At 49.7% G+C, this 26,485-nt stretch overlaps 1 protein-coding gene across 3 annotated transcripts in view; it reads right to left on the bottom strand.

The window, feature by feature from the left end:
* Positions 1-26,485, bottom strand: part of TOX2 (TOX high mobility group box family member 2) — a 106,827-nt gene that overhangs the window by 41,880 nt on the left and 38,462 nt on the right. For all 3 annotated transcript variants that reach the window (XM_054573401.1, XM_054573400.1, XM_054573402.1), the window contains exon 2: positions 19,182-19,247. In XM_054573401.1, the coding sequence (XP_054429376.1) occupies positions 19,182-19,247 (66 nt within the window). The remainder of the gene's footprint in view (positions 1-19,181; positions 19,248-26,485) is intronic.

The following is a 26,485-nucleotide window of genomic DNA, read 5'->3' on the forward strand; positions in this document are numbered from 1 at the left end:
GTAGATACCTAAAAGGAATGAAAAATATTGATTCTTTGAAAGCCATTGACAATTTCTTTATATAAGGCTAGTTTGCATACATGTTTATTATTTCCAGCTTAATTCTGTTGTTTAAATCTTCTAAATGACTTGCTTTTCTTTTTCTGCTTGATCCATTGGTTCCTGAGAGAGGTGTGTTAAAAATTTCCTCCATGGCTGTGGATTTATCAATTTCTTGTATTTCTGTCTTTTTTTTTCTTCAGACACAATATTTCAGAGCTGTGTTGTCAAGTATTTACAAATTAATGATTATTATATCTTCTTGGGGAAGTGTACCTTTCCTGAGCTGATGTTTTCCTACTTTATCCCAGTTAATTAACGGTTGCTACAAGGTTCTCTGGCAGACACCTGGACTATCCATTTCCCTCTCCCACCCCAACGCTTTATGAGGAGAAAGGCAGAAGATTCACTGAGAGGGAACCAGAGGCGGGTGATTAGACTTTTCTCCCACCCTGGCCGCCCACCTTCAAGCCAAGTGAGAAGGCCCCAGGTGCCCAGCTTGTTGGGACTCTGAGCACAGCGCAAAAAGGGAAGCGGCACCTCACTCCCTGGCAAAGCCTGGTGACAAAGCTCTCAGGAGAAGCCAACCTGTGTCCCCAGAGTTTAGAGGTTGAGGAGGACACTGTCACTGGAAGATTTTGGAAGGTGGGAGGATAACTGGAGCTGCTTGGAATGAAGAGATTGAGAGAACAAGAGAGAGAGAGCAACCTGCACGTGCAGGGACTGTCGAGCAAGGATGTGTGAGTGGCTGGGGGACAAGCACAAGGAAGGCAGGCAGCCCAGCGGAAGGCGGTCAGCTGAAGGCACCTACAGGGCCCCACCCAAGACAGTAGCCTGGTGGGGTAGCAGGACCTCAGCAGTAAGAGGTTTGCAAACAAGGACGAGAAGCCCTGACTATCTGAACCCAATGAGAGCTCTACCGCTGTTCATACCCATCGACCCTCATCAGCTCAGAACAGTCTTGGTTTTTGGGCTCTTGTCCCTGGACAATTTTTTTTTTTTTTTTACAAACAATGAATAGAGTGCATTTAATTAACATTTTCTTCTAGTTCTAGACTAGGTGAAAAAAGATAATATTAATTTTAAAATATTTGGAATATTTTTTTTACAAAAAATATTTAAATGCACTCACATTGGGGGGTACCTTAGAAAATATAGTAATTATTTTACAGTTCTTTATTTTAAACGATTAGATTATCTCAGTCTTGAGTCTCTTTACTATTAATTTGTGAAAGCATTTGTTTTGAGGGAGTTTTTTATGGCCTGCCCTAGAACATAGGTACTTTGTTCTTTTTTATTACCTCTCTCTCTTTTTTTAAATTCTCACCCAAGGATGTGTTTTTATTGATTTTTTTTAGATTTTATTTATTTATTTTTTAGAGAGAGGGGAGGGAGAGAGAAAGAGAGGGAGAGAAACATTGATGTCCGAGAGAAACATCAACCGGTCGCCCTCAGCTGGGGGTCTGGCCCAAAACTCAGGCATGTACCCTGACTGGGAATTGAACCAGTGACCTTTCGGTTTGCAGGCTGATGCTCAATCCACTGACCCACACCAGCCAGGCTTGATTTTTTTTTTTTTTTTAATTGTGGTTCTACTTCAGTTGTCCCAGTTTTCCCCTGCTGCAATTTTTAATAGTGCTCCAAAATCATGCTGGTTTGGACAATAAGTGCTAAGGGCCCCCTACCATCCTATCATTTGAACATGTAAAATCCATGCCCTATGAGAACATCTCAGCTAAAGAACCGTCCTTCAATTCAGTGTTTCCTGACTCTGTTTCAAAACAAGGAAAATGGTACCTTCTCCAAACCTGAAACCCCGTCCACTGGAGCAGGGCACCCAGTGTTGTGACCTTACTATGTGTACAGTGATGTTACGAATTCAGTAGGGAATGAAATGTAATTTTGCTGGGTTTGTCTGTATCCATAATGACCAAGTCAAATTAATCATCTTGGATAATACCCCTGTGTCACCTGTCCCAGAGATGTTTAATAGAATCTTTCTGATTCACGTCTCACCGTGCATCAGATCTGGAGTCTTGCCGCACTCTGAAAATCAGTACAATTATGCCTTCTAACAAGAATAGCCCAACAAGCTATCATTTTCCTGGACTAAAAATGCTTCTTTACAAAAAAGATAATAAATAAAGTCCATACATACATAAATGAAACAGGAGTGAAAAAGCCATACTGTTAAAAATTACACATGGATGCTGGAGGAGGTGGGGGTGGGGAATGTAATACCTTTTGAAGCTTTTATTTATTTATGGGCAGAACGCCCCAGCCCTGGGAAGAGGGGTGGAGGGCGTGTAACGCCCTCCCGGCGGGCGAGGACCCTGACACGCATGGGTCAGAGCAGACAGAGGCACCCTAATGGGACGACACCAGACAGTCCCATTAGACACAAGTTTTGTTCACTAAAACTGTATCTGGAACAAATATGATAATCCCCGTGTGTTCTTGCTCAGAAAATAATCAGAGACACTTTAAGGTTTAGGCAGCTTTCTGGACTGATACAACGTGGGGTGGGGAGGTCTAGAAAAATGAGTGATCAGTGGCAGTTTTCCTTCTTCAGGAGGAAGCAATCCCAGCAGAACTGACAGAACAAAGCTGGGGTAAGTTGGGGCCACAGCATTCAAGTGGGAGGGGCGGCCTGAGCACCGGGCAGTACCCCATTTTATACAATGAAGCTCACTTTAACAACTGCCTCTTCGACACTTTCCCTTAGATGTCCTAGAGGAGAGCTCAGTAAACTTTTTCTGCAGAGGCCAAATAATAAATCTTTTTGGCTTTGTGGGCCATACAGCCTCTGTCACAACTATTGAACCTTTCCTTGTAGCATGAACATAGCCATAGATGATATTCAAACTAGCAAGTGTTGCTGTGTTCCAATAAAGCTTTATTTATAAACAACAAGTAGAGAGCCAGATTTGGCCTCTGGGCCATAGTTTGCTGATCCCTGTCCTCGGGGTGGTTTTTCTTCCCCATAGAGCTTTTACCAGCTAACAGGCAATATCTTTGATTTTAAAAATATACTTATTGCCTGTTCCCTTCACCAGAATATAAATTCAGTGTTTGGTCACTGAATGTCCCAAGGGCCAAAGTCAGTGCCTTGCACATAATGGGCCTCAATATACATTTGCTAAATGAAATAATACACAAATGAATAAGGATACAGCTTTTGTCCCCAGCACTTAGAGCACTGCCCAGCACACAGTGGATACTCAGTAAATATTTCTGAGTGGATGAATGCACAGGTGGCTTTATTGACAGCTACTGTGGCACAGGGCCAGGTGGGCTTTGTGCCACCTTCCCTGGAAGCTTTGAGAAGTCAGTGAAGGTCTGAAGTGGGCTTCCCCTCAGAGATGCTGCTTGGCATGAACAAATTCTAACTTGACCCTGAGGGTCTCGCAGTTCCCTGTCCTCCTCATGGAAACCATCTCCCCATGAAGGTTGGCATCGCAGCTACACCCGGGACAGGCCATGTGGCCGTGGGAGTTGGGAGAGGGAGTTGGATCAAGGGGTTTTGGATTCATGCCTCTGCTGCTGGTTTTCAGGTAAATGGCCAGACCCGAGGCAGCGCTGATTTTAAAAGCATTTTAAAATGATGAGTAGGCTCTTCAGTTGTTTCCGTGTTAAAATAGCTTCTGGAAAAAAAATTATGCCTATTTGCTGCTTTTTTTTTCTTTTGCATTTCCACCTTTTGAAAACGATAGTAGCATTGCCTAAAAACATGCCAAGCCAGCTGCCCAGGGACGAAGGCGCCGGAGCTCTCGGAGCCTGGCCTTTGTGAGGGCACAGAGGGCCGGCGCTCCTGGGCTGGGCGGGGAAGCCAGGCTCGCTGCCCGGCCCAGGCCCTTCCAAGGCCCGCTGCCTTCAGAGCAGGGCTCCAGCGTCTGTCTGGCAGCCGGGGCCTGCTGGACCAGGGCCTAGCAACATCTCCTGACGCCAGGCACAGTGAGCCCACTGCAGCCCCCAGACACTGCCTGCTCTGGTGTCGCCATGCCCCTGGGCATGCTGAACCCCCAGGGGACACCCACTCATCCTCAGGACTGCCACCACACCCTCCGCCTTCCCAGCTGGCAGCACCAAAGACTGGGCCAGGACTCTACGCCTGCTCTGAGCAGAACGGAGCAAGGCCTCCTCTTACTGGCTCCCATGAGCCTACCCACATGCCCCTGGAAGTTCCACCAAGAGACTGCCACCCAGATGCCATCCACTCCCTAAGGTTTACTGAGCTCCCTCAATGAGTCAGGCTTGTGCTATCCCTGCTTCTGTGCAGCTTTGTTCAAACAATGATAATAACATCGAGAATTTATATAGCACTTATCATGTGCTAGGTACACCCTCGCTTTATGTACTTTTCAACATGAATTTATTCATATTCACAACTCCACGAGGCAGGGACTACTATTATATCCATAGCTAGGAAGTCGCACAGCTAGGAAGGGAAAAGAGCCAGAATTCCCACTCAAAGTCTAGCTCAGGGGATGTGAGTCCTGCCAACAGCCCCCGCGTGAGCTGGGAAGCAAATCCTCCTTCAGTCAAGCTGCAGATAAGACCACCACCCTGATCTACACACTGACCGTAGCTTCGCAACTCCTGGATCCCAGCTAAGCCACTCCTGGATTTTGGACCCACAGGCACTACGGGATAATTAACACATGCAGTTTTTAAATTTAAAAGTCTACTCATCAGTTGGCACTCCTAATGACCCCGTGACTCTGCCTCTTTAGGACCCGGAGGGGCGGGGCTTCCTGGATACCACGCTGAGCTTCTGCATTGATTCTGTCTTCCCTCACAGGCAGTGCCTGGCCGCCACCTCTCCTGTTCTCTGATTGCTCCTCTGGGGTCCTCAGGGTGGGCCTCTGCCTGCGCCCCACCTAGCTTCTGAACCCCTTGAGCATGGAGTCTGGTTCCTCTAAATGCTTAGGGGAGGCCGTATCCCTTGGACCGCACTGCTCAGTCTGCAACGAGCACACAAACCACTTGGGGTCCCTGTGAAATTGCAGGTTCTGGTGTAGGAGGTCCAGTTAGGGCCTGAGACGCTGCGTTTCCAGCAAGCTCCAGGCGATGCTGCTGGTCCATGGATCACACTGTGGACAGCAAGTCCTCTGGCCTTAAAAGCGTAGACTTTGACCCAGACAGACCAGGGTTCAGATTCCAGTTCTGTCACCTCCCACCTAGGAATCCTTGGCCTCTGAGAGGTGGAAAGCCTTACCCCAAGTCACATAATAAATGAGTTACCTGCAGCCACAAGCAGAGCCCTACATTCAGACTTCCAGCCCAGGGCCCTGAAACTGCAGCTGAATCCACCCTCCTGCGTTCTGGGCTGGGACAGGCCTGTTTGGGTGTGTGAATGCGTATGTCCCCGAATGTGTCTATACCCATGAATGGACGTGTCTGCAGACAGTATAGACTTGCCTGTACAAATGTGGATGCGAACGCGTGTAACTGTCAGCACGTGTGCCCGTGGATTTGTGAGCGCCGCCCATTCACTCATTCACTCCCTCCCTCCCTCCCTCGCCAGGTATTAACTCAGCTCCTACTATGTGCCAGGACCCTGCTCCCGCGAAACCAACAGTCGAGGAGGGAGACGGCTTTTAAAAACATAAACACAAAAATCTCATCTCTGTGTGTGCGTATTGCTCACAACAACCCCAACACCCATGTGCTACCATTATCTCCCTTTCCCTGAGGAAACAGAGGTAACTCACTCAGAGTCACAGAGCGATGCTCAACGTGTGAAAAGATGAACATCAGCGCACATGCCTGCGTGAGCATGACATGCGCGTGTGCTCATACTTGTGCATGAACGTGCCTTTGTACAAGCATGCGTGTGTGTGTGTGTGCCTGGGGGGCACTTTTGCACAGACATCTCCAACCATTCCATAACCGAGATATTCTGGCGCCACAACACTGTATCACCAACACACGCATACATACACACTTCTTTATTTTAGAGGTTCTTGGTTCCCCAAAACCCTGTCCACAGAGAAATGGGAGTCCTGCTTCCCTGGGGCAAGCCCCGGCTGGGGCCATTCCACAGCTCTTCTTCATCGCATGTGAGGCTGCAATAATTCTTCCCCTCCAGGGAGTCAAATAAATTGCTCAGGCTGTTCCCGAGTGGGAACGCGCTACCCTTGTAAGCTCATTGACACAATATACGAATGTCCGAATCTGGCAAGGTTCCCTTTCCCACGCTGCCACATCTCTGAAAATAGAGACGTTTGTACAAATACCTTGATGACGTTTTTTACTCTTTATTGAAGTACAGGGTGCCAACAGCAAGTGCACAAGTCATACATGTACAGCTCAATGGTGACTCTTCCCCAAGCAAACAAACTTGTGTAAACAGCACCCAAACGAAGAGAGAAAACCTTACCAGCGCCCCCGAGGCCCCTGAAGGCCCCTCACTCCCCAGCCCCACCAGGAGAACCACAGTTCAGATTTCTCTCACAACAGATCAGGTTTGCCTCTTCCTGTGCTTTATGTAAATAGAACCATACAGAATGTCCCGTGTTGGGCCCTGGCTCCTTCCATTCAACCTGGTGTTTGTGAGATTCATCCGTATTATTCTATGTGGTCATAATTCATTCATCCTCACTGCTGCATAGTATTCCACTGTGTTACAATATTTGGCGATCATTGATCTAGTGTACTGTTGATGGACACTTGGATTATTTTTAGTTTTGTGCTTTTATGAAAAGTGCTGCTATGAACATTATGTGTGTCTTTCAGGGAACAGACAACCACACTTCTGTTGAGTGAATGCCTGGGAGCTCAACTACTGGGTCACAGAGCTTTAGACACTGCGACACGGTTTTCCAAAGCGGTCGTACCGATTTACACGGCACTGTACGAGGGCCCCGGTTCCTCCACATCCTTGCCAACTTGGTGTTTTCTCTCTTTTCTATTTCCTACCTTGATAGGGGAGTATTTTATAAATCAAAGTGTCTCCCCACCCCTTCCCCTGCTCTTCCCCTCCCACTGCTACCTCTGACCGTTGTTGATGGAGTCCGGCAGCAGGAATAAAATGACAACTGCTCCCTGTGTGCTCAGCACACAGATACACCCTCCAGCCACAGTGCGCCTGCCCTGAGGGCCACCCCGGCAAAGTGAGCAGCCAGGAGCAGCACAGGCCCACTGTAAAGGCCCGGGGCTGTTACACAGAACTTCACTTAAGGTCTTTCTGGAGGGGACTTGGATGAGGAAGAGCGCAGCTCACCGTGCAAAGCAAGACTCCTGCACGGCCCTCCTTCCCCGTCTCCATGGTCGTTGCCATGGTCCCCCTCCCTGTCCTTCCCCAGCACCCTCCCCTCGAGGCCATGCACCCCAGCTCCCCCAGGCACCTGGGAGCTGGACACCCAGCTCGGTGCTCCTGGGTGGTCGTTCAGACTCTGCCACCAGGCAAACAGGGGCATCTCAGAGACCCCAGCACTGGCCTGACTTGAGGGTTTCTGGGCTTAGATTTCTATTTACCTGAAACACAAGCTCCATCTTATTCATTTCACCCCAGTCCTACAAAGAAATATGGTCACAGAAAATAGGAGCTGCCAGGCATTTTCCTAGCTCCTCCATGATGTGGCTTCTCTTCTCTACACTGCAAATTCTAACAGCAGCAGCAACAAAAACTCTATCAAGCTCCTAACATAAGCAGCACTGGTTACCTTATACCCACTTAACTAGTCCTCTTAACTAACCTACACCTGCTTAGCTAGTCTAACTCAACTACACTGCTTAATTAAACCATACCCACTTCTGGTTTTCTTAACTAACCTGCAGGGGAGGCAGTATCACCCCCATTTTACAGAGGTGGACAGTGAGGCCAAGAAGGGTTAAGTAGCTCGGTCAGGGTCACACAGTGAGAACAAGGCAAGAGCAAGAGTCCCGTGGTCGCAGGCCTGCACTTGGAGCCCCTCGCTCTGCACGCTCTCATGGGAGCCCGCACGCTCTCACGGCTGCCAGGTCCTGCGGGACAACCACCTCACCCTAGACCTTTGTTCCCCATCAGAGCCAGGGGCTTTGAGTAGATAAGAGACGGGAAATTGGCTGCCAGACCCCACGAAGGCCTTTTAATATAAATGAGATGCAAAGCGAGGAGGCTTGGCAAACCCCGCTGCTGCCTGAGGGCTGGGCCTGAAGCGGGTCAGGTGGGCGAAGGGCTCCGGGGGTGTGGGTCGCGCATCTTCAACAGGCTGAAAATGATCAGGAAGCGTCTTTACTAATTTTGTTATTTGGAGGGTGCGTTTCTTGGTGCATTTTAAAAGCAAGATTGTTCCAATATCATCTTTTCCATTTTAACCCTCGGTATAATTTGACTTTCATTAGATAAAATAGCTGAGTGGCCTCCCCTTCACCAATGTTTCCGACTCTTGCACCTGCCGCGTCCTGGATGGGTGATGCTGGCAAGTTGTTTTGCTGTCCTGAAAATCAGTTTTTTCATCAATGAAATGGATACTTTCATAGCACTGTACGCTAACTACCATTTGCCATGTACTGATAAAAGCACTATAATAACTTTGGGTATAAATGTATCTAATCGACTTCTCCCCACATCACGTTGAGGAGGTTTTAAAGACAAAACTGAAACTGGGAAAGTTGGTCTAAGGTCGCTCAGCCATGACATGTTAAGATGAGAATTTGAGTCCAGGTTAGCCTGTCTTCTGTGTCGTCACCCTTACAGCCCATAGGGCCAGCAGCACCTCTTTAAACCCTCGATCAGAGGCCCAGGGGCCCCGGCAGCACCGGGACCGCTCATGACAGATTGGGGAGATCCGCCTCTGGTCTGCGGGACAGACCACTGTCCCTCCTAAGGACTCAGGCAGGTGGGAGAAGCCAATCGCTTGGCCACAAGGCATGACCTAGAAGGTCCCGAAGAGACGCCCATTTAGCCCCCACTCACAGATACAAGAACCAGGGCTCAGAGAGGGCGCATGACCCGCCCCGGGGCACACAGCGTTAGAGGCGGAAGAGAACCCCGAGCAGGCTTCTGATCCTCCAGAAGCCTGGGACCCTGCACCGTTCTGGAAAGGTCCCACATCTGGCTTCCCTTTTACTTCTTGCTCAGGCATGTAGTGATAAATAAATGTGGTAAATCAGGGACTTCCCCATCCTCCCCAGCAAAGAGACCCAGGCCCTCCAGAAGATGCTAAGTTCCAGGTGGCTGGGACCGCGAGAGGGGTGCCGTTTTAAAGAAAACCCCTGAAATCCCATTTCCATCCCACTGCTGTTCCCTCCCCCAGCCCATAAACTTCCTGCACCATCTTCATTGTTTCCATCCCATTTAGAGAGAGTGAATGTTTCCAGGGATTCAATTTCTCTCATAATAGTTGGAAGGAAACAAAACTATATGCTGTAAACATTCACTGCATTGTATGAAAAATATATTACGGGGGAGGTGCCATCCATGCAGACAAAGGCCCCCTCCCCCAAATCTGCCCCCTAATGCCTCCGTGCTGGTGCCCTCAAATATTTAAACATCTCATAGCCGGGAATCTAGAGCTTTAAAGTAAATATATTTGTAGCCATTGGAATGCAAAATTACGATTGGCGAGGTGTAAGTACCAACTCCTTCTCAGCAGTTTCTCTCAATGAAAACCAGAGAAGCTATTCCATTTTTCTGAGCAGGTGTGTAAGGACCGACGTAGGAAAGCTCATCCGTTCAGTCTGACATATACTCAATGCTTTCTGTATACACAGGATGGGGTTTTTCCCCCTCCTTGCATTTGATTCTCCAGCTGCGCAATGATATTAAATTTCATCAGATTTGAACAAAATCTATGGTCTTGAAACCAGTTCCTTTAAGGCCCCTCATATTTATTCAGAATTCATGAATCATGTTCCGATAACACAACCATAATTATTTTTAAAGTGTTATGTTTGTGGCTTTAATAGGAAATGCTTGCAAAAGGCCTTTTCTCTTTGATTGTTTGTAATCTTAGCAGTAATCGCTGCGGCTCCCTCCTCCGCGCAGCAGCAGGCGGCACACCATTTCATTTTAATATGAATCGCGAGCTCTTCACCCAGGTTTTAATTAAAGCAATAAAAGCCATGTCGTCTTTGCCCTTTCCGAGGTACACAGACGCAGAGGCCAGAGTTACCGAGCAGAGAATCTTACAGATTTCAACAATGCACCCAGTGCATTTAGTGGGAAGTGTTTCTGTTTGTTTGTTTCAGAAAGACTCAATCACTAATCTGTCGTTCTGTGTTGCAGTTTCCTCCTCTGCAAAATGGGACAGCAACAGTATTTACCCAACAGAGTTCATGCAAGGATGAAATGAGACCAGCTCTGGAAACCATTTAGCCCCAGTGCCTGAGCCCAAGGGATTGGATAGTAAATGTTCTTGTCATCAGCAATTTAGGGCTGGAAAAAGCCAACAGGCCACCTACCCTCATTATTTACATGAGGAAACCAAAGCTGAGAGAGATACCAACACAGGAGGGTCTAGGGCAGAGCTGAACCTGGAACTTGGCATTCCTGGCTCTTTCCCCATTCTGGGCATCCTACACTGCCCCCTGCTGGAAGGAGGCTGCACCCTCAAGGCCATAAGGACAGTGCCCAGGGACTACAGGTCTGACCCTGACCAGCTCCTGGTCTTCTGGCCTCCTGGTGATAGCACTGACCCTCTCTAGTCTTATGTTTGATCCAAGTGTAACAAAATCGAACCACGCATCCCTGGGAATCTACGAAGGAAGGGTGCCACACAAACACAGTGGTGTTCAGAACCACGAGCAAGAATCCACTTAACTCAAAATCCTCATGTGCCTGTTGTGTGCCAGGCGTGGTGTGTGGCGCTGGCAGGCCACACTTTGTGGAATGGGACTCTTGGTTTTTACCATGCAGTAACTCCACTCCAGCACGTGTCCTGCAGGTCCCTCCAGGAAGGGCCCACACTGGGCACTGCTCACACCTGGCAGGGCTCAGAACTGGAGGTGTCACCGCTCCACAGGCCCTAGGAGTCCCCCGGTGAAAGCCCCCTGAATCTTCATGCCCCGTTGTCCAGTGTCTCTCCCCTAGCAAACAGCCCCAGGGGCCATTGGGACTCCCACTCTAAGAACAACAATTCCCCTGTTTCTCCAGACGCTGCTCATAACCCGCCTTCCCCTCTACCTCCTGCCTCAGCAGGAGCCTGTCTCCTCCACATGTTGTGGGATGAGCTGCCCATTCGCCCACTGCCCGCGCATTTCCGCTTGGAAGACGGGACTGACAGCCTCCTCCCTCTCCGCAGCCTCAACCAGACCGCATTCTCCTTTCCTACCCGCCCACTCCGCCGACTCGGCTGTGTCAGCATCCAGCTGCTCAAGGTGCCCACGCGTCTGGTGCTTAACCCCGGTCCCCATCGTGCTCCCAGCCCTCGGTTCCAGGCTCCAGCTTCGCACCCATGCCGCCCCAGCATCGTCCTGGGTCCCTTCAGCAGCCACCACGCTGACGCTGGGCACTGGCTCCTCACTTCACAGGGGCTTGTGCTCCACAGTGTCGGCTCCCCCCCCCTCCCCCCCACCCCCCGGGCAGATCCACACCTCATCGACGCCCACCCACAGCTGCTCACCTTTGAAACGCCACCCCACTTCCAACTCTGAGATTAATGTGTCCGCCCATCTAGCTCCTCCCTCCAGGACTCTCTGACCCCGGCACCCTCTCTTTCCTCACCCAGCCTAGATCCCCTGATCCTTCACTTTAGTCTCTCTTTGGGGAAAAAAACAAAAATCTTAAGAAAGCTGGAGTGCCGTGTTGGTACCCAAGCCTGGCAAATCCCTGCTCGGGATTCACCCAGCTGTCTGCACCCACAGCACCTGCACTGACAGCTCAGTCTCTCACGTGCCACATCAAATATCCCAGACCCTCTCCACCCCTCAGACCTCCAGGGCCCTGGCTCTCGGCAGCTGACCCACGCACCAGCCTCTCGGAGAAGACGTGCTTTCAGCCGCAGGCGGACGCCCTCTGCCCTCCGCCCTCAGCCCTCCCACCTACCATGCTACCACACTCCTTTATCCACCTCTGTCCTGCTCTGGGCAGGACCCAGTCCCTCCCAAATTCTCCCCAAACTGAAACCCTCAATTCACCCTTCCCTCTCCTGAACCCTGAACATCACCCTCTCTTCTGGTCTCCTTCCATCAACGACTAAACATTCTAAAGACTCTCTTGTCTTTAAAAAAAAAAATCTCTTCTAAAGAGTCCTCAACTCATTGAGCTAAGGCCCCCGCCCATGCCCTGCACAGCCAGACTTCTCACAGGCCGTCTGTACGTACTGTTAACACCCGCACCGCACGCTCCTCCCTCCGTCCTGGGGCCTGCGCGACACCCCCGACACATCCAACTGCTTTCCCTGTGGTCCAGCATGGATTCCCTCTTCCTCAAACTGTTAGACACAGTTCAACTCTTATCTCAACCCATCCCTCAGAAGCATTTGACCCTCTCCTCCTTGTTTATATGTTATTGAACTTTTTGAAGTTATAATAAACCCCAGTCATTTAAAACACCTGAAATATAAAAAGGTACAGTGAAAAAGTCTCTTTTCTACCCTAGTCCATCTGCCCAGTCTCCGTAACACACACACAAACATGTGCACATACACAAATACACACCCCCACAATGTACAAAGCCAAGGTTACTAATGTCCATATATCCCCCAGAGTTGCTTTAATCAAAGAAAAACACAGAGAGACATACATTCTTACGGCCTTTTTTGCACAAATGGTAACATACTGTACTGACTGTTCTCTGCCTTGCTTTTTTCCAGTAAATAACGTATCTAAGGAGCTTCCATATCACTTCAGTTTCTTCGTTCTTTCTTACAGCCACACTGTATTCCACTTTATAGATGTACATAATTTCTTTAATTAGTCCCATATCATGGCACATTAGGTTGTTTCTAATCCTTTGCCATTATTAATACCAAAATGAATAATCTTGACTATGTCATTTCTCATGTGTGCAAATATATCTGTAGGATATATTTCAAGAAGGGAATTGCTGGGTTAGAGGTTAATGCATTTGTAATTTTGATAGATGTTTCCAATTTGCCCTCCATAGGGGTCACAGCAATTTACTTTCCCTCCGATGATGTATCAAGTGCTTGTTTTCCCACAGGTGCTCCAGCCGAGTGAGTGCTCCGAACGAGTGCTCTGGCAAACCTTTGGATTTTTGCCAATCTAATAGGTAAAAATGATCATTTTCATTTGTTTCTCATATGAGCTATTTTTAGCATCATTTCATATATTTAAGATCTATTTGTATTTCTTCTTCTGTAAACTCTTGGTTCGTATCTCCTGCCTGTTTTTCTATCAAGTTTTTTAATTGATTTCTAGGGACTCTGTATGTGTTAAGGAAATGAGTCCTTTGACTATATTGTGAGTTGAAAATATTCTTGCCCAACTTTTCATTTGTCTTTTGACTTCACTTATGCTGTTTTGGCCATGCAAATGTTCTTTTTCATTTTAATTTATGGTCAAATTTTTAAGTCTTTTCTTCTAAAACTTGGAGGCATAAATATGTCTTTCTCACTCCAAAGTTGTAAAGTATCCCAAAGGCTTTTTTCTGGTGTCTTTATGGTTTCTTTGAGTACACATAAATCTTTCAGTTCGTTCACGTTGATTATGTGACAGGGAAGGAGCTGTGGCTCCACATCATTTCTCCCCAAGCCCTTCTTGGCCTCCCAGACCCCACATTCTCCTGCGTCTCTGGCCATTCCTTCTCCACCTACTCACAGTCTTCTCTTCCTCCTCTCCTTTCTTTTCCAATGTTAGAGCTCAAAATTTAAGTCCTTGGCCTGCTGCTCTTCTCACTCTCCTCTTTCTTTGCAAGTTTCATCCTCTCAAGGTTTTAATACCAGGGGCTGAGGACTTCCAAGCTCTCTTCCTCGAGCTCCGGACTCTGACAGCTATCTACCTACTTGGGCCAGCATCTCACATACAACACGTCCAAGTCTGACTTCGTCCAACCGGCACGGCCCCAGGCTGTTCCCAACTCAGAAATGGTACCACTGTGCTGGAAAACGGGCTCGTGCTAGGAGGCTGGGAGTCGCCCCGTGCCCCTCCATTTCTCTGTCCCTCTACACCCGTCATCGGCAAGACCTACCAACCGGATTTCCAAAACGTATCTCAGATTGATCATCTGCTTCTTTCCATCTGCTCTACTGCAATCGAGGACACATCACCCTTTCACTGGGCCCTATTGCACATCCTCCTCTGTGGTCTCCCTGTATCTGCCCTCACCATGCGAGCTTTTAAAACCACAAATTTGATCATGTTATTCAGTATCAATCTCTCTCTTTTCTCCTTCTCACTAACAAAGCCCAGTGACTTGCTTTGAATAACTGAATTGCTAGAAATAGTCGTGCTCCAGTTTTCTCTCTGTCTCTTTCTCTCTCAACACACACACACACACACACACACACACACACACACACGGTTCTTCCAATAACTCTTAGGACAAAGTCAGAAATCCCTAGCTGAAGTAGTATTTACAGCCATGAAGAGTGGGAAACTCTACCCACAGCCAGGAAGGCTGTGCCGAGGAGGGGACATTTGCGATATTCCTGAAAGAACAAACAGGCCTGTGTTGGGTCAAAATGGCTGGGGGCTTCCTATCAGAGGGAAGTGTGCACACAATGGCCTGGAGTTGGAGATGAGCACAAGAGGTGACCGGAGATTTGTCTTGTGCAGCCAAAGCCTTATTTATGATAATAAAAACAATAGAAATAATAAAGTGCAACCTAGGAAACAGTCAATCACAGTGTAACAACTATGTATGGTGCCAGGTGGGGACAGGAAATATCAGAGGGAGCACTCCGTAAAGCATACGATTGTCTAACCACTATGCTGTCCACCTAACACTAATGCAAAATAATATTGAATGTAAACTGTAATTTAAAAATTTAAAAATAAATAAAATCACTTTTCACGTACTTTTTAAAAAATAGCACATCAAGTTACAAATAAGAAACAATAGAAATAAGCCATAGCACGTTTTATGGAACATGGGTACTTTACATCCTATCTTGGGTCAAATTCCCTTGCAGAGGAGCCTGAGGTGGAAACTGCAATGACCGTGACTTACTGAGAAGTGACTCAGGAGAAGGGAAGGGAGGGAAGCATCACAGGGCAGGGGAAGGAGCCGAGTGAGGGCGTGGTCTCGGCTGGAGTTCTGGGGAGAGCTAGCCTTGGTCTCCCATGACACACAGGTCTGGCTTTCCAGACCGCCCACACCCCCTCCCGGTTCACAGGGCCCATTTGGCAGAGGCCGGTTCTCCGGAAAAAGGGCAGCGAAGGGGCAGCTGGCTGTGAATAGCTGCCCTGGAGGTGAAGGGAAAATGGGGGAGGCACCAACAGGACCCACAACGCCTGTTCCCCTCACAACACCCTCAGGGGCAGGCGTTACTCTCCCCACAGGGCAGGAAGCTGCCCTAACCGACCTAGGGGCTCCTGGCAGGAGATGTGGAAGAGCTGGGCTTTGAACCCAGGGCTGCTGAGCTTCCAGCCCAGTTCCTTTCCTCTTTACCTTCCTGCCAGGATGAGGGAGGCTCTTCCCAAGCCCCATAACCAGGAAATATTGACCCCTGTAATTCCTGAGCAGGGTGTGCTCCCAGCAGGGGAAGGGCTGATCCCTACCAGGCTTTCCACCCGCAGAAGATGCTGATAGGCCAGAAGCCACACCTGAGAACTGCATTGAGTCTCAGACCACCTAGGCAAGTTTAGTACAAAAGAAATGCAAGGTCTAGGGTGAGGGTGGGGGAAGTGATCATGCCTGAAAGCTAAGGCACCTATGCAGGAATTTTGTGGAGACTTGCAAAAACCAAACAATGGAGCGTGCATTTGCAAAAGAAACTTCAAGCCCCAAAGGGCTGGTTTGAAAGCTTTTAAAAGGGGACACACTTGGCTGATACATATCCTGTAGGGAACCTCTGTCTCAGCTGCAGTTTCTAAACAAAGAAGATGAAGTTTCAGGAAAAGCAGGTTTTCAACATGATGAAAATGGATGTTTTGAAACATCTCCCAGAAATGGCTCCCAGTTTACATCCAGGCCTTTGTGCATAATAGGTGCCCAATAAACATTTGCTGAATGGGTAAACCTTGTATTTAACTGTATTTATAAACTGCATTTAATGCCATTTAGAGAGTTTGTCCCCTGAACCCTCTATTGGCTACGAGACCTTCGTTTTGCCCACTTATGCTTATGTCAGTCCTTCAGTAACTGGGACAATAGGCTTCCTGCAGTTGATGAGGCAACACCCTGTGATAGGGTGTTTGTGTGCAAATGTGCGTGTGTGAGCTCAAGCAAACGCCCCAGGGAAAAGACTGGAAGGAAACATACAGAATTTTTGCCATTAAGACCTAGAGGCCAGTGGAGCCCAACCAAGCCACTGGGAGCTGCAGGTCCCAGAGGAGTGTGTTATTCTTAAGAAAATTGGCACGAACAACACGATTCCCATGTGTGCCAGTTTGTTGAAAGCCCACAATACTTTACAGCCTGTCCCATTAACAGGGGAGGTCTATTTCTCCATTCCTTGAATCTAGACTGGCCCTGTGACTTGCTTTCACCAAGAGATCTTGCAGCTTCTGCTCTTGCTGCTCTGGGAACCTTTCTCCCAGTGCGTGAACCATCTCAGGCCCGCCTGCTGAAGGACAAAACACCATCTGGAGTAGAAGTGAGCCCCCTATACTAATCAGCCTACAGCTGAGTTAGCAGCTTTCTGCTATTACTTAAATGATCATAGCCATGATCAGAAGAGCCACCTGGCTGAAGCCAACCAAACTTCCAACCCATGGAAATATGAAATAGATGAATATTTCATTGTTTTAGGAAACTAAGTTTGGGGGTGCTTGGTATGCAGCAAAAGCTAACCGATATACTATAAGAAGTCTAGATTGTAATCACTAAATTTGTTCACATCAAGGTTGGCTCATGCTCCCAGGTGGACTTAGCCAATCTCAGGGAATCTTGATGTCTTTTTTATAAAGTTCTAAATTAGGAAGAGTCTCTGAGTGATGGCACAAGAGACTTGGAAAGACCCTTGTGAGTCCAACCACCTCATTTCACTGTTAGGAAAACTGAAGGTAGAGAAGGAGCTACATTCACTCATTACACAAATATTTCTTGAGTGGCTTCTACACGCCAGGCTTTGTGCTAAAAGGGGAGACGTAACAGTGAAAAAGAGAGACCAGATCCTGCAGGCATGGTCGTCGCAGTCTGGAGTGGAAATCAGACGTTAACCAGGTCATTACACAAGTAAGCAGATAACCATAAACAGTAAAAATGTCATGAATTGAAAGGACACGGTACCGTGAGTAAGAATCACGGGGAGGGGAACTAAATTGGATCTTGGATCTCTGAGGAATGACACTTAGACTCAAACAAGTTGGTGGCAGCCTTGAGATGAGACGGGAGCTCTCCACACGCACAGCAAGGTAATGTGTGCAGCCCTGAGTCGCTGCTGTGCAGGTTCAAAGTTCAGCTGCACTGCTCCCTGGAGGAATCAGTTAACATCCTCAAGCCTCAGTCACCTCATCTATAAAATAGGGTTAACAATAACGTCTACTACGCTTCGTGACTGTTGTGAAGATCAGCTGAAATAACCACTGAGAAAATGACTTTGCAAACTGACAAGTGTGGGGTGAACAGGTCAGCTTGTTACTGTTAACAGCTTGAAGTGGGGGGGACTTTATTTGCCCTGCACCCCCTCTGCCCAAGCCTAGAGCAGACGCAGAGTCCCTTCTTGGTGGAAGCGCAGTGCCAACACTCTCCCCGTCAGGGTCTGAGCCAGAGCCGACTCCCCCAACGGGCGGTTCTGTGAGTCAGGGCTGATTAGGGACAACAGAATAACTTTGGAGGTCTCTTCCAACATGAGCAGCATTTCTAGGACCTGGAGTCCTGCCCACCAGCGTCTTGCAGATTGGCACAGGTCGATGCAATATAAAGACAGCTTTGCAGCAGCATGATGATGCTCACACGGTCACAGGCAAGAGGAGGGCATGACATGGTGGCCCCGCACGAGCCCCCTGCAGTGGCAGGTGGGCGTGTGGCACGCCCTGCATGTAGCTGCACACCTGCCGAGACTACAGTGTCTTCCCGCACTGGCAGTTCTCTCTAGGGGCCACAGGCCCTGTCTTACTCATCTACGTCCCTCACAGGACCTGCCACGTAGTAGGACACGCAAATGTTTGTGAATCAATAGGCTTCTGTTACTCCAGCTGGGAAGTATTGGCTATGATCCCACCCACCCAACCTAGATCGCCACAGCCAGCATGGCTGCATAGGCAGAGCGTGGAGGTCAGCTCCAGGGACAGGCTTGCCCTCCAGCTCCTGGAGTTTCTCAGTCGCTACGAAGCTCCTTGGCTTTCCATCCAGCACCCTGAGCTGCTGCCTCCCTGCAGGCACCACCGCCTCCGGGAGCCATCCTCAGGTTGCCACAGCCTGCGGTGAGGGCCTTGCCTGGCATCCCAGCCTGAAGTGAGGACCCTGCCCAGCGTCCCGGCCAGCACTGAGGACCCTTTCTGGCATTAGAGTGTATAATGAGGATGCTCCCAGCCGGAAGAAACCTTAATTTTTAGAGATCAGGCTCTCGGAGGAAAATCAGATTCCAGCTGACCTCTGGGAGTTCCAGAGGTCCAGGCTGGGGCCGGGGCCGGGGCTGGGGCAGCCGTGCCCCGAGATGACTCGCCCCCTTCTCCAGTGGGGAGCACTGCCATGTCCACAACCCTCCCCAGGGTATCAGCAGCAGAGCCCTGCATGCCTTGCACGGATGTGCGTGCCTCCACACCAGTGTCCATCCCCATGGGCACTGTGTGGTAGCAAGAGGCCGGCAGCACCAGGGAGCATGGGATGTCTCTCTTCCCTGCTGCTGAAAGCTTCCCCTCTGTGCACAGGGAATGTGGACAACACAGTTTGAGTGTATCAAGTTTGTAATGATTCCCTTTTAAGGCACCAGCAGCCAGGTAGGTGATTTACAGAAAACAACGTAGTCCTAGATTGAGTGTCCCTTTTAAGGGAATTCAACGGATATCCTCGATCATTCTGAAAGAGGACAGGGGTGGGCTGTGTCCACAACTCTGCACCCCTCACGCCCCCACCCTGGAATGAGCCTGGCTGCAGCCAACCCAAGGCTAGGCCTCCCACACATGCTCAGAAAGGACGGGGCACCCACCTGGCTGGTTGATAGGAGCTCTGGGTTTCCGTCACTCATCCCCACGTAGGCACTGTCACCATCAAACTGGAACAGAGAGAGAGAAGCAGCTCTGAATAAAATGTGCTCAAGAAGGCCCAGGAGAAGAAGCCAGAGGGGGTCAGGGCACTGAGTGCCCTGAGGGGAAAGGAGAAGCAAAGATGGAGCCCAGGAGGCCCAAGTCCCCATTTCTGTGGGGCTCCCTCCGGGGTTGGGGAGCAGCCTGGCTCCCTGAGGGTCAGTGTCCTCCACCACACTTAGGATGAAGCGGGGAAAACCCTTCTGCCCTGTATACCTTGTCCATAGCTGTGGTGGCCTGCCTTGTCAGATACTGAGCTCCCCATTGCCGGAAGTATGCAAATATCTCTCTTGGACAAAAGGACATCAGGCTGTCAGCTAGAGCTGGGATTCCACATGATGGAGGGCAGCTGAGATCTCTAGAACTTTGGGGTCAGGACAGCCCGCCCCAGGTGTGCCCTCCAGGGCTCACCACCCTAAGCGGCTTTGTCCCTCACATTTGCCCCTCAGACGGCCCCTGGTCGCAGGCAGTGAAGACTGTGGGGGGAACCACGTACAGGAGCTACAGCCCTGCGTTCCGAGGCGCTGCCAAGTCTGGACTCAGAAAGATTTCTGTGTAACAGGGAGCAGGCGTAGTGGGAGAAGTGTGGGCGCCAGCGGCTGTCCTGTTCCCGGACGTGTGCTCTTGAGCTGGAGACGGGACTTCTGAGGTTCCTCATTGGTCAGATGGAGAAAATGACAGAGCCCCCTCTCCACAAGACGCTGCGCTGACACAAGTAGAGCACTTGGCTCAACTCCAGGTAGTTCCCTTCCCTTAGGACAGGCAACTGGGATCACGTTCCCTAGAAGCAGAGCTGAGTCAAGAATTCAAATGCGTGTGGTCTCTGAGAAGTGTCCTTCCGCAATGACCTGACAGGGAGGGAGGGGCACAGGACAAGACAGCGGAAGGAGCTAAGCAAGGACGTGGTCTCTGCTGGAGACTGGTCGCAGCCTGGTCCCATGGGGAGCTCCGGGCGTGAATTGCACCATAGAGTTCAGCCCAGAGTGAAGCCGTGAAGCGGGGCCGGTCTGTTGTTTGGCCGCGGGCTGCCCTCAAGAGACGGGAGAGGCATACCCTCCGGGGCAGGGCAGCCCCCATTGGACCAAGGACTGCTCCCCGGAGACTCGGGCCAGCTGTGTGCCGCTTGCAGCCAGCGCTCCCGGCAGATGGGAGGAGGCTGTGCTGGTAGCTGGTAAAGGGATCTGGGTGGGGCACCAACGGCAGCTGGCCATTTTAATTGAAAATTTCATTTTATTTTTTAGGTTATATGTACAGGGTTCAAAATTCCCAAAGTACAGAAAGCAACAGAGTGAAAAACCTCTTCCCACCCCACCTCCCAGCCATCCACTGCCTCTCTCCCAGGGCAATTGCTGCGTCTGCCAGCTTCCTTTATATCCTTTCAGAGATGGTCTGCATACATACATTTTATAGTCATTTCTTTCACATAAATGACAGCATGTTATACACATTGTTTTGCACCTTATTTTTCTTCTAGCAACACATCTGGGAAAGCTTTTTATATCAGAATGTAATTCTGTCTTCTGGTACCTAGTATTCCACAAGATGGACGTAACATGTATAAGGAACTAGTTAAGCACATGGACCATTGAGTCGTTTCTAGCCTTTTGCTATCCCAGCATTGCTCCCGTGAACAGTTCTGTCTGTCCATCATTTCACAGGGCTGTGAGCTGGCTGTAGGGTTAGCCTGTGAAATCGCGGGGTCCAGCTGTGTGTGCATTAGTAACTTGGATAGACATCGCCCAGCCGCTCTCATGGAGGCTGTAAAAGTCTGCTCTCCCTCCATCAGACACAAGATGTATGTTCATCCAGATCCACTTGCCTCAGACGAGCTCTCCTCCAAACCGCCCCGGATGCCGGCCTCCACCTCTGGGGGCCCTGGGAGCCCATCACCGCCACCACCATTCCCAGGTCCCTGGCCACCCTGCTGTTCCTTGTTCTTTGCTCCACAGTCCCATTTACCTTCTAGCATCTATATGATTTACCAACTTCATGGGTTATCGTTGGATGCCCCCCACTAACATATAGGCTTCCAAGCACTTCAAATAGTACCTGGCACAGACCAGATACTTGATAAATGCTCCTGGATGGGCGGGTGGGTGGGTGGATGGAGCCACCCCTGCACTATTTACACGGTCTTTACCAAGGCTTTTCAAGTCTCCCCATCAGAGGCAGTAGAATTAGTGGTTACATCCAAGTGCCCTCCCAGCACAGGGACAGGCAGAATCCTTGAGTGACTGCTGCATCAGCAAAAGAAAAGGTTATATCATGCCTAGGATCTGGGCACTGACCCCCAAAGGCGAATCTCCATCCACCACATGGCACACAAGGCCTTGTTCAGAGACCACCTCCTCCAGGAGGCCTGCCATGCTGTCACCTCTGGCTTACAACATAGATTGTCTCCACATCTGTCTTCTGCCCCTGTGTGGGAGCGACATAGAGGCTGGAACAGTGTCCTGGCCATTTCCAAGTCCCCCCGCGCCTGACACAGGCTGGCACCAGGAACGGGACGATGAAATGGGCAGGGTGGGGAGCTTTCAACAAATGCTCCTGGGTACTACTTGACATGTCACCATGGCCATGGGTTACTTTGATAAAAGTGAAACTTAGGAAAAAACCCCCACACGTAATATGTATGTTCAAAAAGAAAGAACGATTGAAACGGAGGGGGACAAAGTTTAACCAGGTGTTTGAAACATTTGATAAAGCAATAGTAGTCAAACAGTATGAAGTGGGTTAAAAATATGGGAGCATTCCTCTATCAAAGGAGAAAAGGGAACGATGTTCCCCAAAGGTCTGTGCCGTAGCCTATTTATCCAGTGCTGGCGGGAACGGGGCCACCATGAAAGGAGGGGCACTGTGTGCTTGCCCCCCAACATACACTGCACGCGCTCAACAAATACCTGGCGGATGCATGACTATACCCAGAGCTGAAAATACTTTCTGTAAGTAAAAGAGCTCATTTAAACCTCACCACAACCTAAAGAAGCAGGTGTTATTTTCCCTGCTGAACACCGAGGACGCCGGTTGAGAGGACCAGGAGTCGCCCCAGGTGGCACAGCCAGGGAAAGGCTGGGCTTCCGAGGGGTCCGCCTGCCACTTCGGCTTGGTCTCCTGGCTGTAAGCTCCGTGACAGCAGGGATCGGGGCTTTGCTGCACCCCACACTGTATAGCCAATTAGTTAGCTCAGCCCTGGCACGTAGTAGGTGCTTGATGAGTATGTGTTAGTGGCCCGGGGAGGGAGGACTTACCCGCGTGAGCAGTGGGGAATGGCACTGGGGAGGTGAGGAAGAGACCCTGCATTTTGACATGTGTGTGTGCTGGGGGTAGGAAGGGGGTCCCCCTGACGTCACCAGAGCCTGACTCCAGGGGTCTTATTCACTCAGTCATCTATGCACCCGAGAGAGAGCTGCCCCGTGCAGGAGTAAAGCTTGCCTCCTGCTTTCAAGGAGGACCTGAGAAGTTGGTGGCAGTTCTCAAGGCAGGGCCTGGGCTCTGTTTTGTTACCGCCGGGGGCCTGGCATGGGCCCTGGGAGCACGCTGGGCTGGGGCCTGGCTACTGCGCAGCCCGTGAACTGAGCCCCTGAGGCGGTGGGGCATCTGTTCTCTGTCCGCCTCCGGGGAGGGTTCCACTGCATCAGAGCCCTTGGAGCAGGGAAGGAAGGAGGGAGAGAGGCGGACCCTGAGGGCTCCCAGGCGTCCCCTGGGTTAGCTCCAGGGCACTAAGGCCTGGGGCTTCCCCCTCAGCCCTCCTCTCAAAGGGCCCTTTCTGGAGGAAAGAACTTACAAACCAAGGGGAGAGGTCACTAAGTCAGCCTCTCTGCTCCACCACAGCAGGGCCACCTCCTTCTCCCTGTGCACAGACAAGATTGAAACACCTACATCTATACCCTCCGCACAGTGAGGGCTTAGTGTGTGTGTGTGACCACAAAGACATGTGACACATGCAATGTCGCTAAGCATGGTGACCGCATAGGCACCACAAACCAGTGGCGGCCCGTGTCACACACAACACAGCATTCAAGACAGCATTCAGTCACGCACATACCACATCCATCGGTTGCACAAACCAACACAAACAAGTGTGTCCACAGCACAAGCATGAGTGTGCACGTTTCATAGCCCCTTTACGGGTCTGGGTACACAATACACAGCATGCACACGTGGAAAAGAGGGGAGACCCAGGTGTGTCTCAATACACCATCTGCAACTGTATAGATGTAACTCACATCAATGCGCACACAAATGTATACGGCAAGAGCATATAGAGACACACAAAGCAAAAGATACTCATGAACTTAAATTCTGTGCATAGTTCACAACTCATCAGTCCCTCAGTCAAAAAATCTTTTTTCACACCACACAACCTTCCGTGGGCTTTAAAATGTGAAAAGAAAAATGTAGGGGGAAACAACGGCCTGAGAATTTCCATGAAATGCTAGAACATCCTCTTACGACTGACTGGAATAGATTAATTTTCCCCATTTCATATTCTAATTATAATTCCTTTTCCCATCGCCATCTTCAGTCCTCATTACAGCTGGAAGATTGTTCTGCAAAAGCCGGGCCTTCATCTTCTCTTCCCAAGAGTTTTGTCATGGAAATGAGTTTTGGAATCTGAAAGAACCCACATTTTTGCAAATATCGAATGCGTGGGGATAACCCTTTCATGACAGCCACCAGGGACTCAGTTCACAGAGGCTTCTAAAGGGGCTGTCTTTCTCCATGCTACATGGTCCCATGGCCAGAGGGGCTCCTGAGCCCCTATTTCAACAGCCCCCCCAACCCTAGATCCTTTTTTATCTTTTTTTTAAAAAGAATTTTATTTATTTATTTTTAGAGAGCAGGGAAGGGAGGGAGAAAGAGAGGGAGAGAAACATCACTATGTGGTTCCCCCTCGCATGCCCCCTACTGGCATGTGCCCTAACTGGGACTCGAACCTGCAACCCTTCTGTTTGCAAGTGGGGGCTCAATCCACTGAGCTACACCAGCCAGGGCTCCCTTTTTTATATTTAAGGAAACTTAACAAATAGGCAGCCAAGGTAAAAGGTGAGGAGCTCTGATCTTAGTCAAATGCTGCTGGCTCTATCTGAGCTCCCTCAGGCAAGCTCCTTAACTGCTCAAAGCCTCCGTTCCCCCATTCTTATGACCCCCAGAGTCACTTATTCATATTATGTATAAATTAAATATCTGTGGGATGAACAAAGGTGGTAAGTGGGTGGATGAATAGATGGAAGGAAGGGAGGATGGAGGGATGGGTGGATGGGAAGGGAAGAGGAGTGGTTTGAGGAATAAATGGAATAGATGGGCCAGTAAGGGGATAAACCGATGACACCGCGGCTGGAAAGATGGAATCAGAAGGTGAGATGGGTAGGCAGAATGAAGGGATGGATGGGCAGATGGGTGGCTGGCATGTATGGACTGGATGGGTCGGATGAGAGAGATTAATGGATGGATGGATGAGAAGGGGCGGCTGGGGGAGTACAGAGAGCTAGGTGGACAGGAAGATGATTGAGATGGTGCGTGAGATAAACAAACAGCTGGTTGGGGTGTGTGCGGGTGATGCCTGGATAGGTGCCGGCTAGATGGGACGCCTGGGTGAAAGAAATGGGCTGACTGGGTGGGCGGGATAAACGGGTGGGTAGGTAAGTAGGCCCGATACTTCCTCCTAACTCTATTCATGTTTTCCCTGGACAATGTCATGGTATCTCAGGGTTACAACATCTCACTGACTCTCAAATGTTCATCTTTAGCCAAGTTACCTCCAAATTCCACTACTTATTTTTCCCCTGGACATCTCCCCAGTCTGGTCCATGAGCATCCTAAATTCAACACACCCAACCCTGAACTCATGACATTTGTATAGCCCTGCTCATTCTCCAGTGCTCCGCCATCGTAAGAGAAGGTGTCACCTTCCACACGGTGCCACAGTCAGTACCGCCAGGGTGACTCTGGACCCCTTCCCTTCTATACCCTCCTGATGCAACCATCTGCAGAAGTTTCCTGTCCCGCTCCCTCCCCCCCGCCCCAATCCATCTTCCACCCTGGCCCTCACTAGCGATATCTGGCAATCACTCCACTGCTCAGATCGAAGCCCTGCAGTGGCCCCACATCATGAACGCTGGCATCCAGGAAGGTCCGTGACAACTGGCCCTGGGTCTCAGCTCCGACAGCGTCCCCAGTGTTGCAGGAACCCCCAGCGCCCCTGCCTTTGCACGCGTCGTCCCATCACTGGCCTAGAGCACCACCCCGCGTCCTCGACCCACTGAAATCCAACTCTTCCTCAGTCTGTCTTCCCCCCTGGCAATGCACTCCAATCTTAACAGTCTTGCTTGCTTCTCTAAACCCATACTCTTGGGCCCGAACTTAAAGCCTGCACTCCAAACCAGCTCTGGACTAAACTCAGCCTCCATGGGTAGTGTGGTATACCGGGCAAGAGCACTGATTGCTGAATCCAAGTATTGGTTCCGCCATTTACTGGCCATGTGTGACCTTGAATTTAACTTCTCTTTGCCTTAATTTCTTCACCTGTAAAATGGTAATGATGGCAGTTATTAACTCCTGCCTCAGAAAGTTTTTCTAATATCTGTTATCAGATATTAGATATGAAGTAATATCTGTAACATAATGCTTAATAATGGTAACAATTTGTGACAGGTGCTTAATAAATGTTATCTATTATTGTTATTAGATGCTAAACTCTTATCCCATCGGCCACATTCCCCCTCAGCCTAGCAGAGAACCATGTCTCCTCTGTCGCTGAGCCCATCCACCCCCCCCAACTCTTCGCCCTTCCCCACATTACATCACACCCATCCTGACCTCTTTTCCTTTAGTCTGAAAAGATAAAGTGTCTCCCTCCTGTTCAAAGTCAGCTCTTTCACCTTGACCCCGTCCCTCCCGTGTCTTCTTCCCATTCATTCCCACTCTCAGTCCTGGGCCTGAGACCTGAAGCAATATGAAGTCAGTTGGTGCTCTTGTTGTATCAGGTACCGAGCCTCTCAATGCACTGAGTGCCATGCTCCCAACCATTGGGGATTTACAATAAATAAAGCCTGTCAAAGGCAACAGAAAGTGGTGAAAGCAAAGGGAATATGAGGTTACGGAAGGGACAACAGTCATTGTTCATTGATGTATCTAGTGAGTGCTTACCACGTGTCAACACTGTCCTGACACCAGGCATACTATAATGGTTACCACACAGCCCCTG

Source organism: Pteronotus mesoamericanus, unplaced genomic scaffold (assembly GCF_021234165.1).
Source record: "Pteronotus mesoamericanus isolate MK-2021 breed Mesoamerican mustached bat unplaced genomic scaffold, CSHL_Meso_final contig_25, whole genome shotgun sequence".
Taxonomy (NCBI): Eukaryota; Metazoa; Chordata; class Mammalia; order Chiroptera; family Mormoopidae; genus Pteronotus; species Pteronotus mesoamericanus.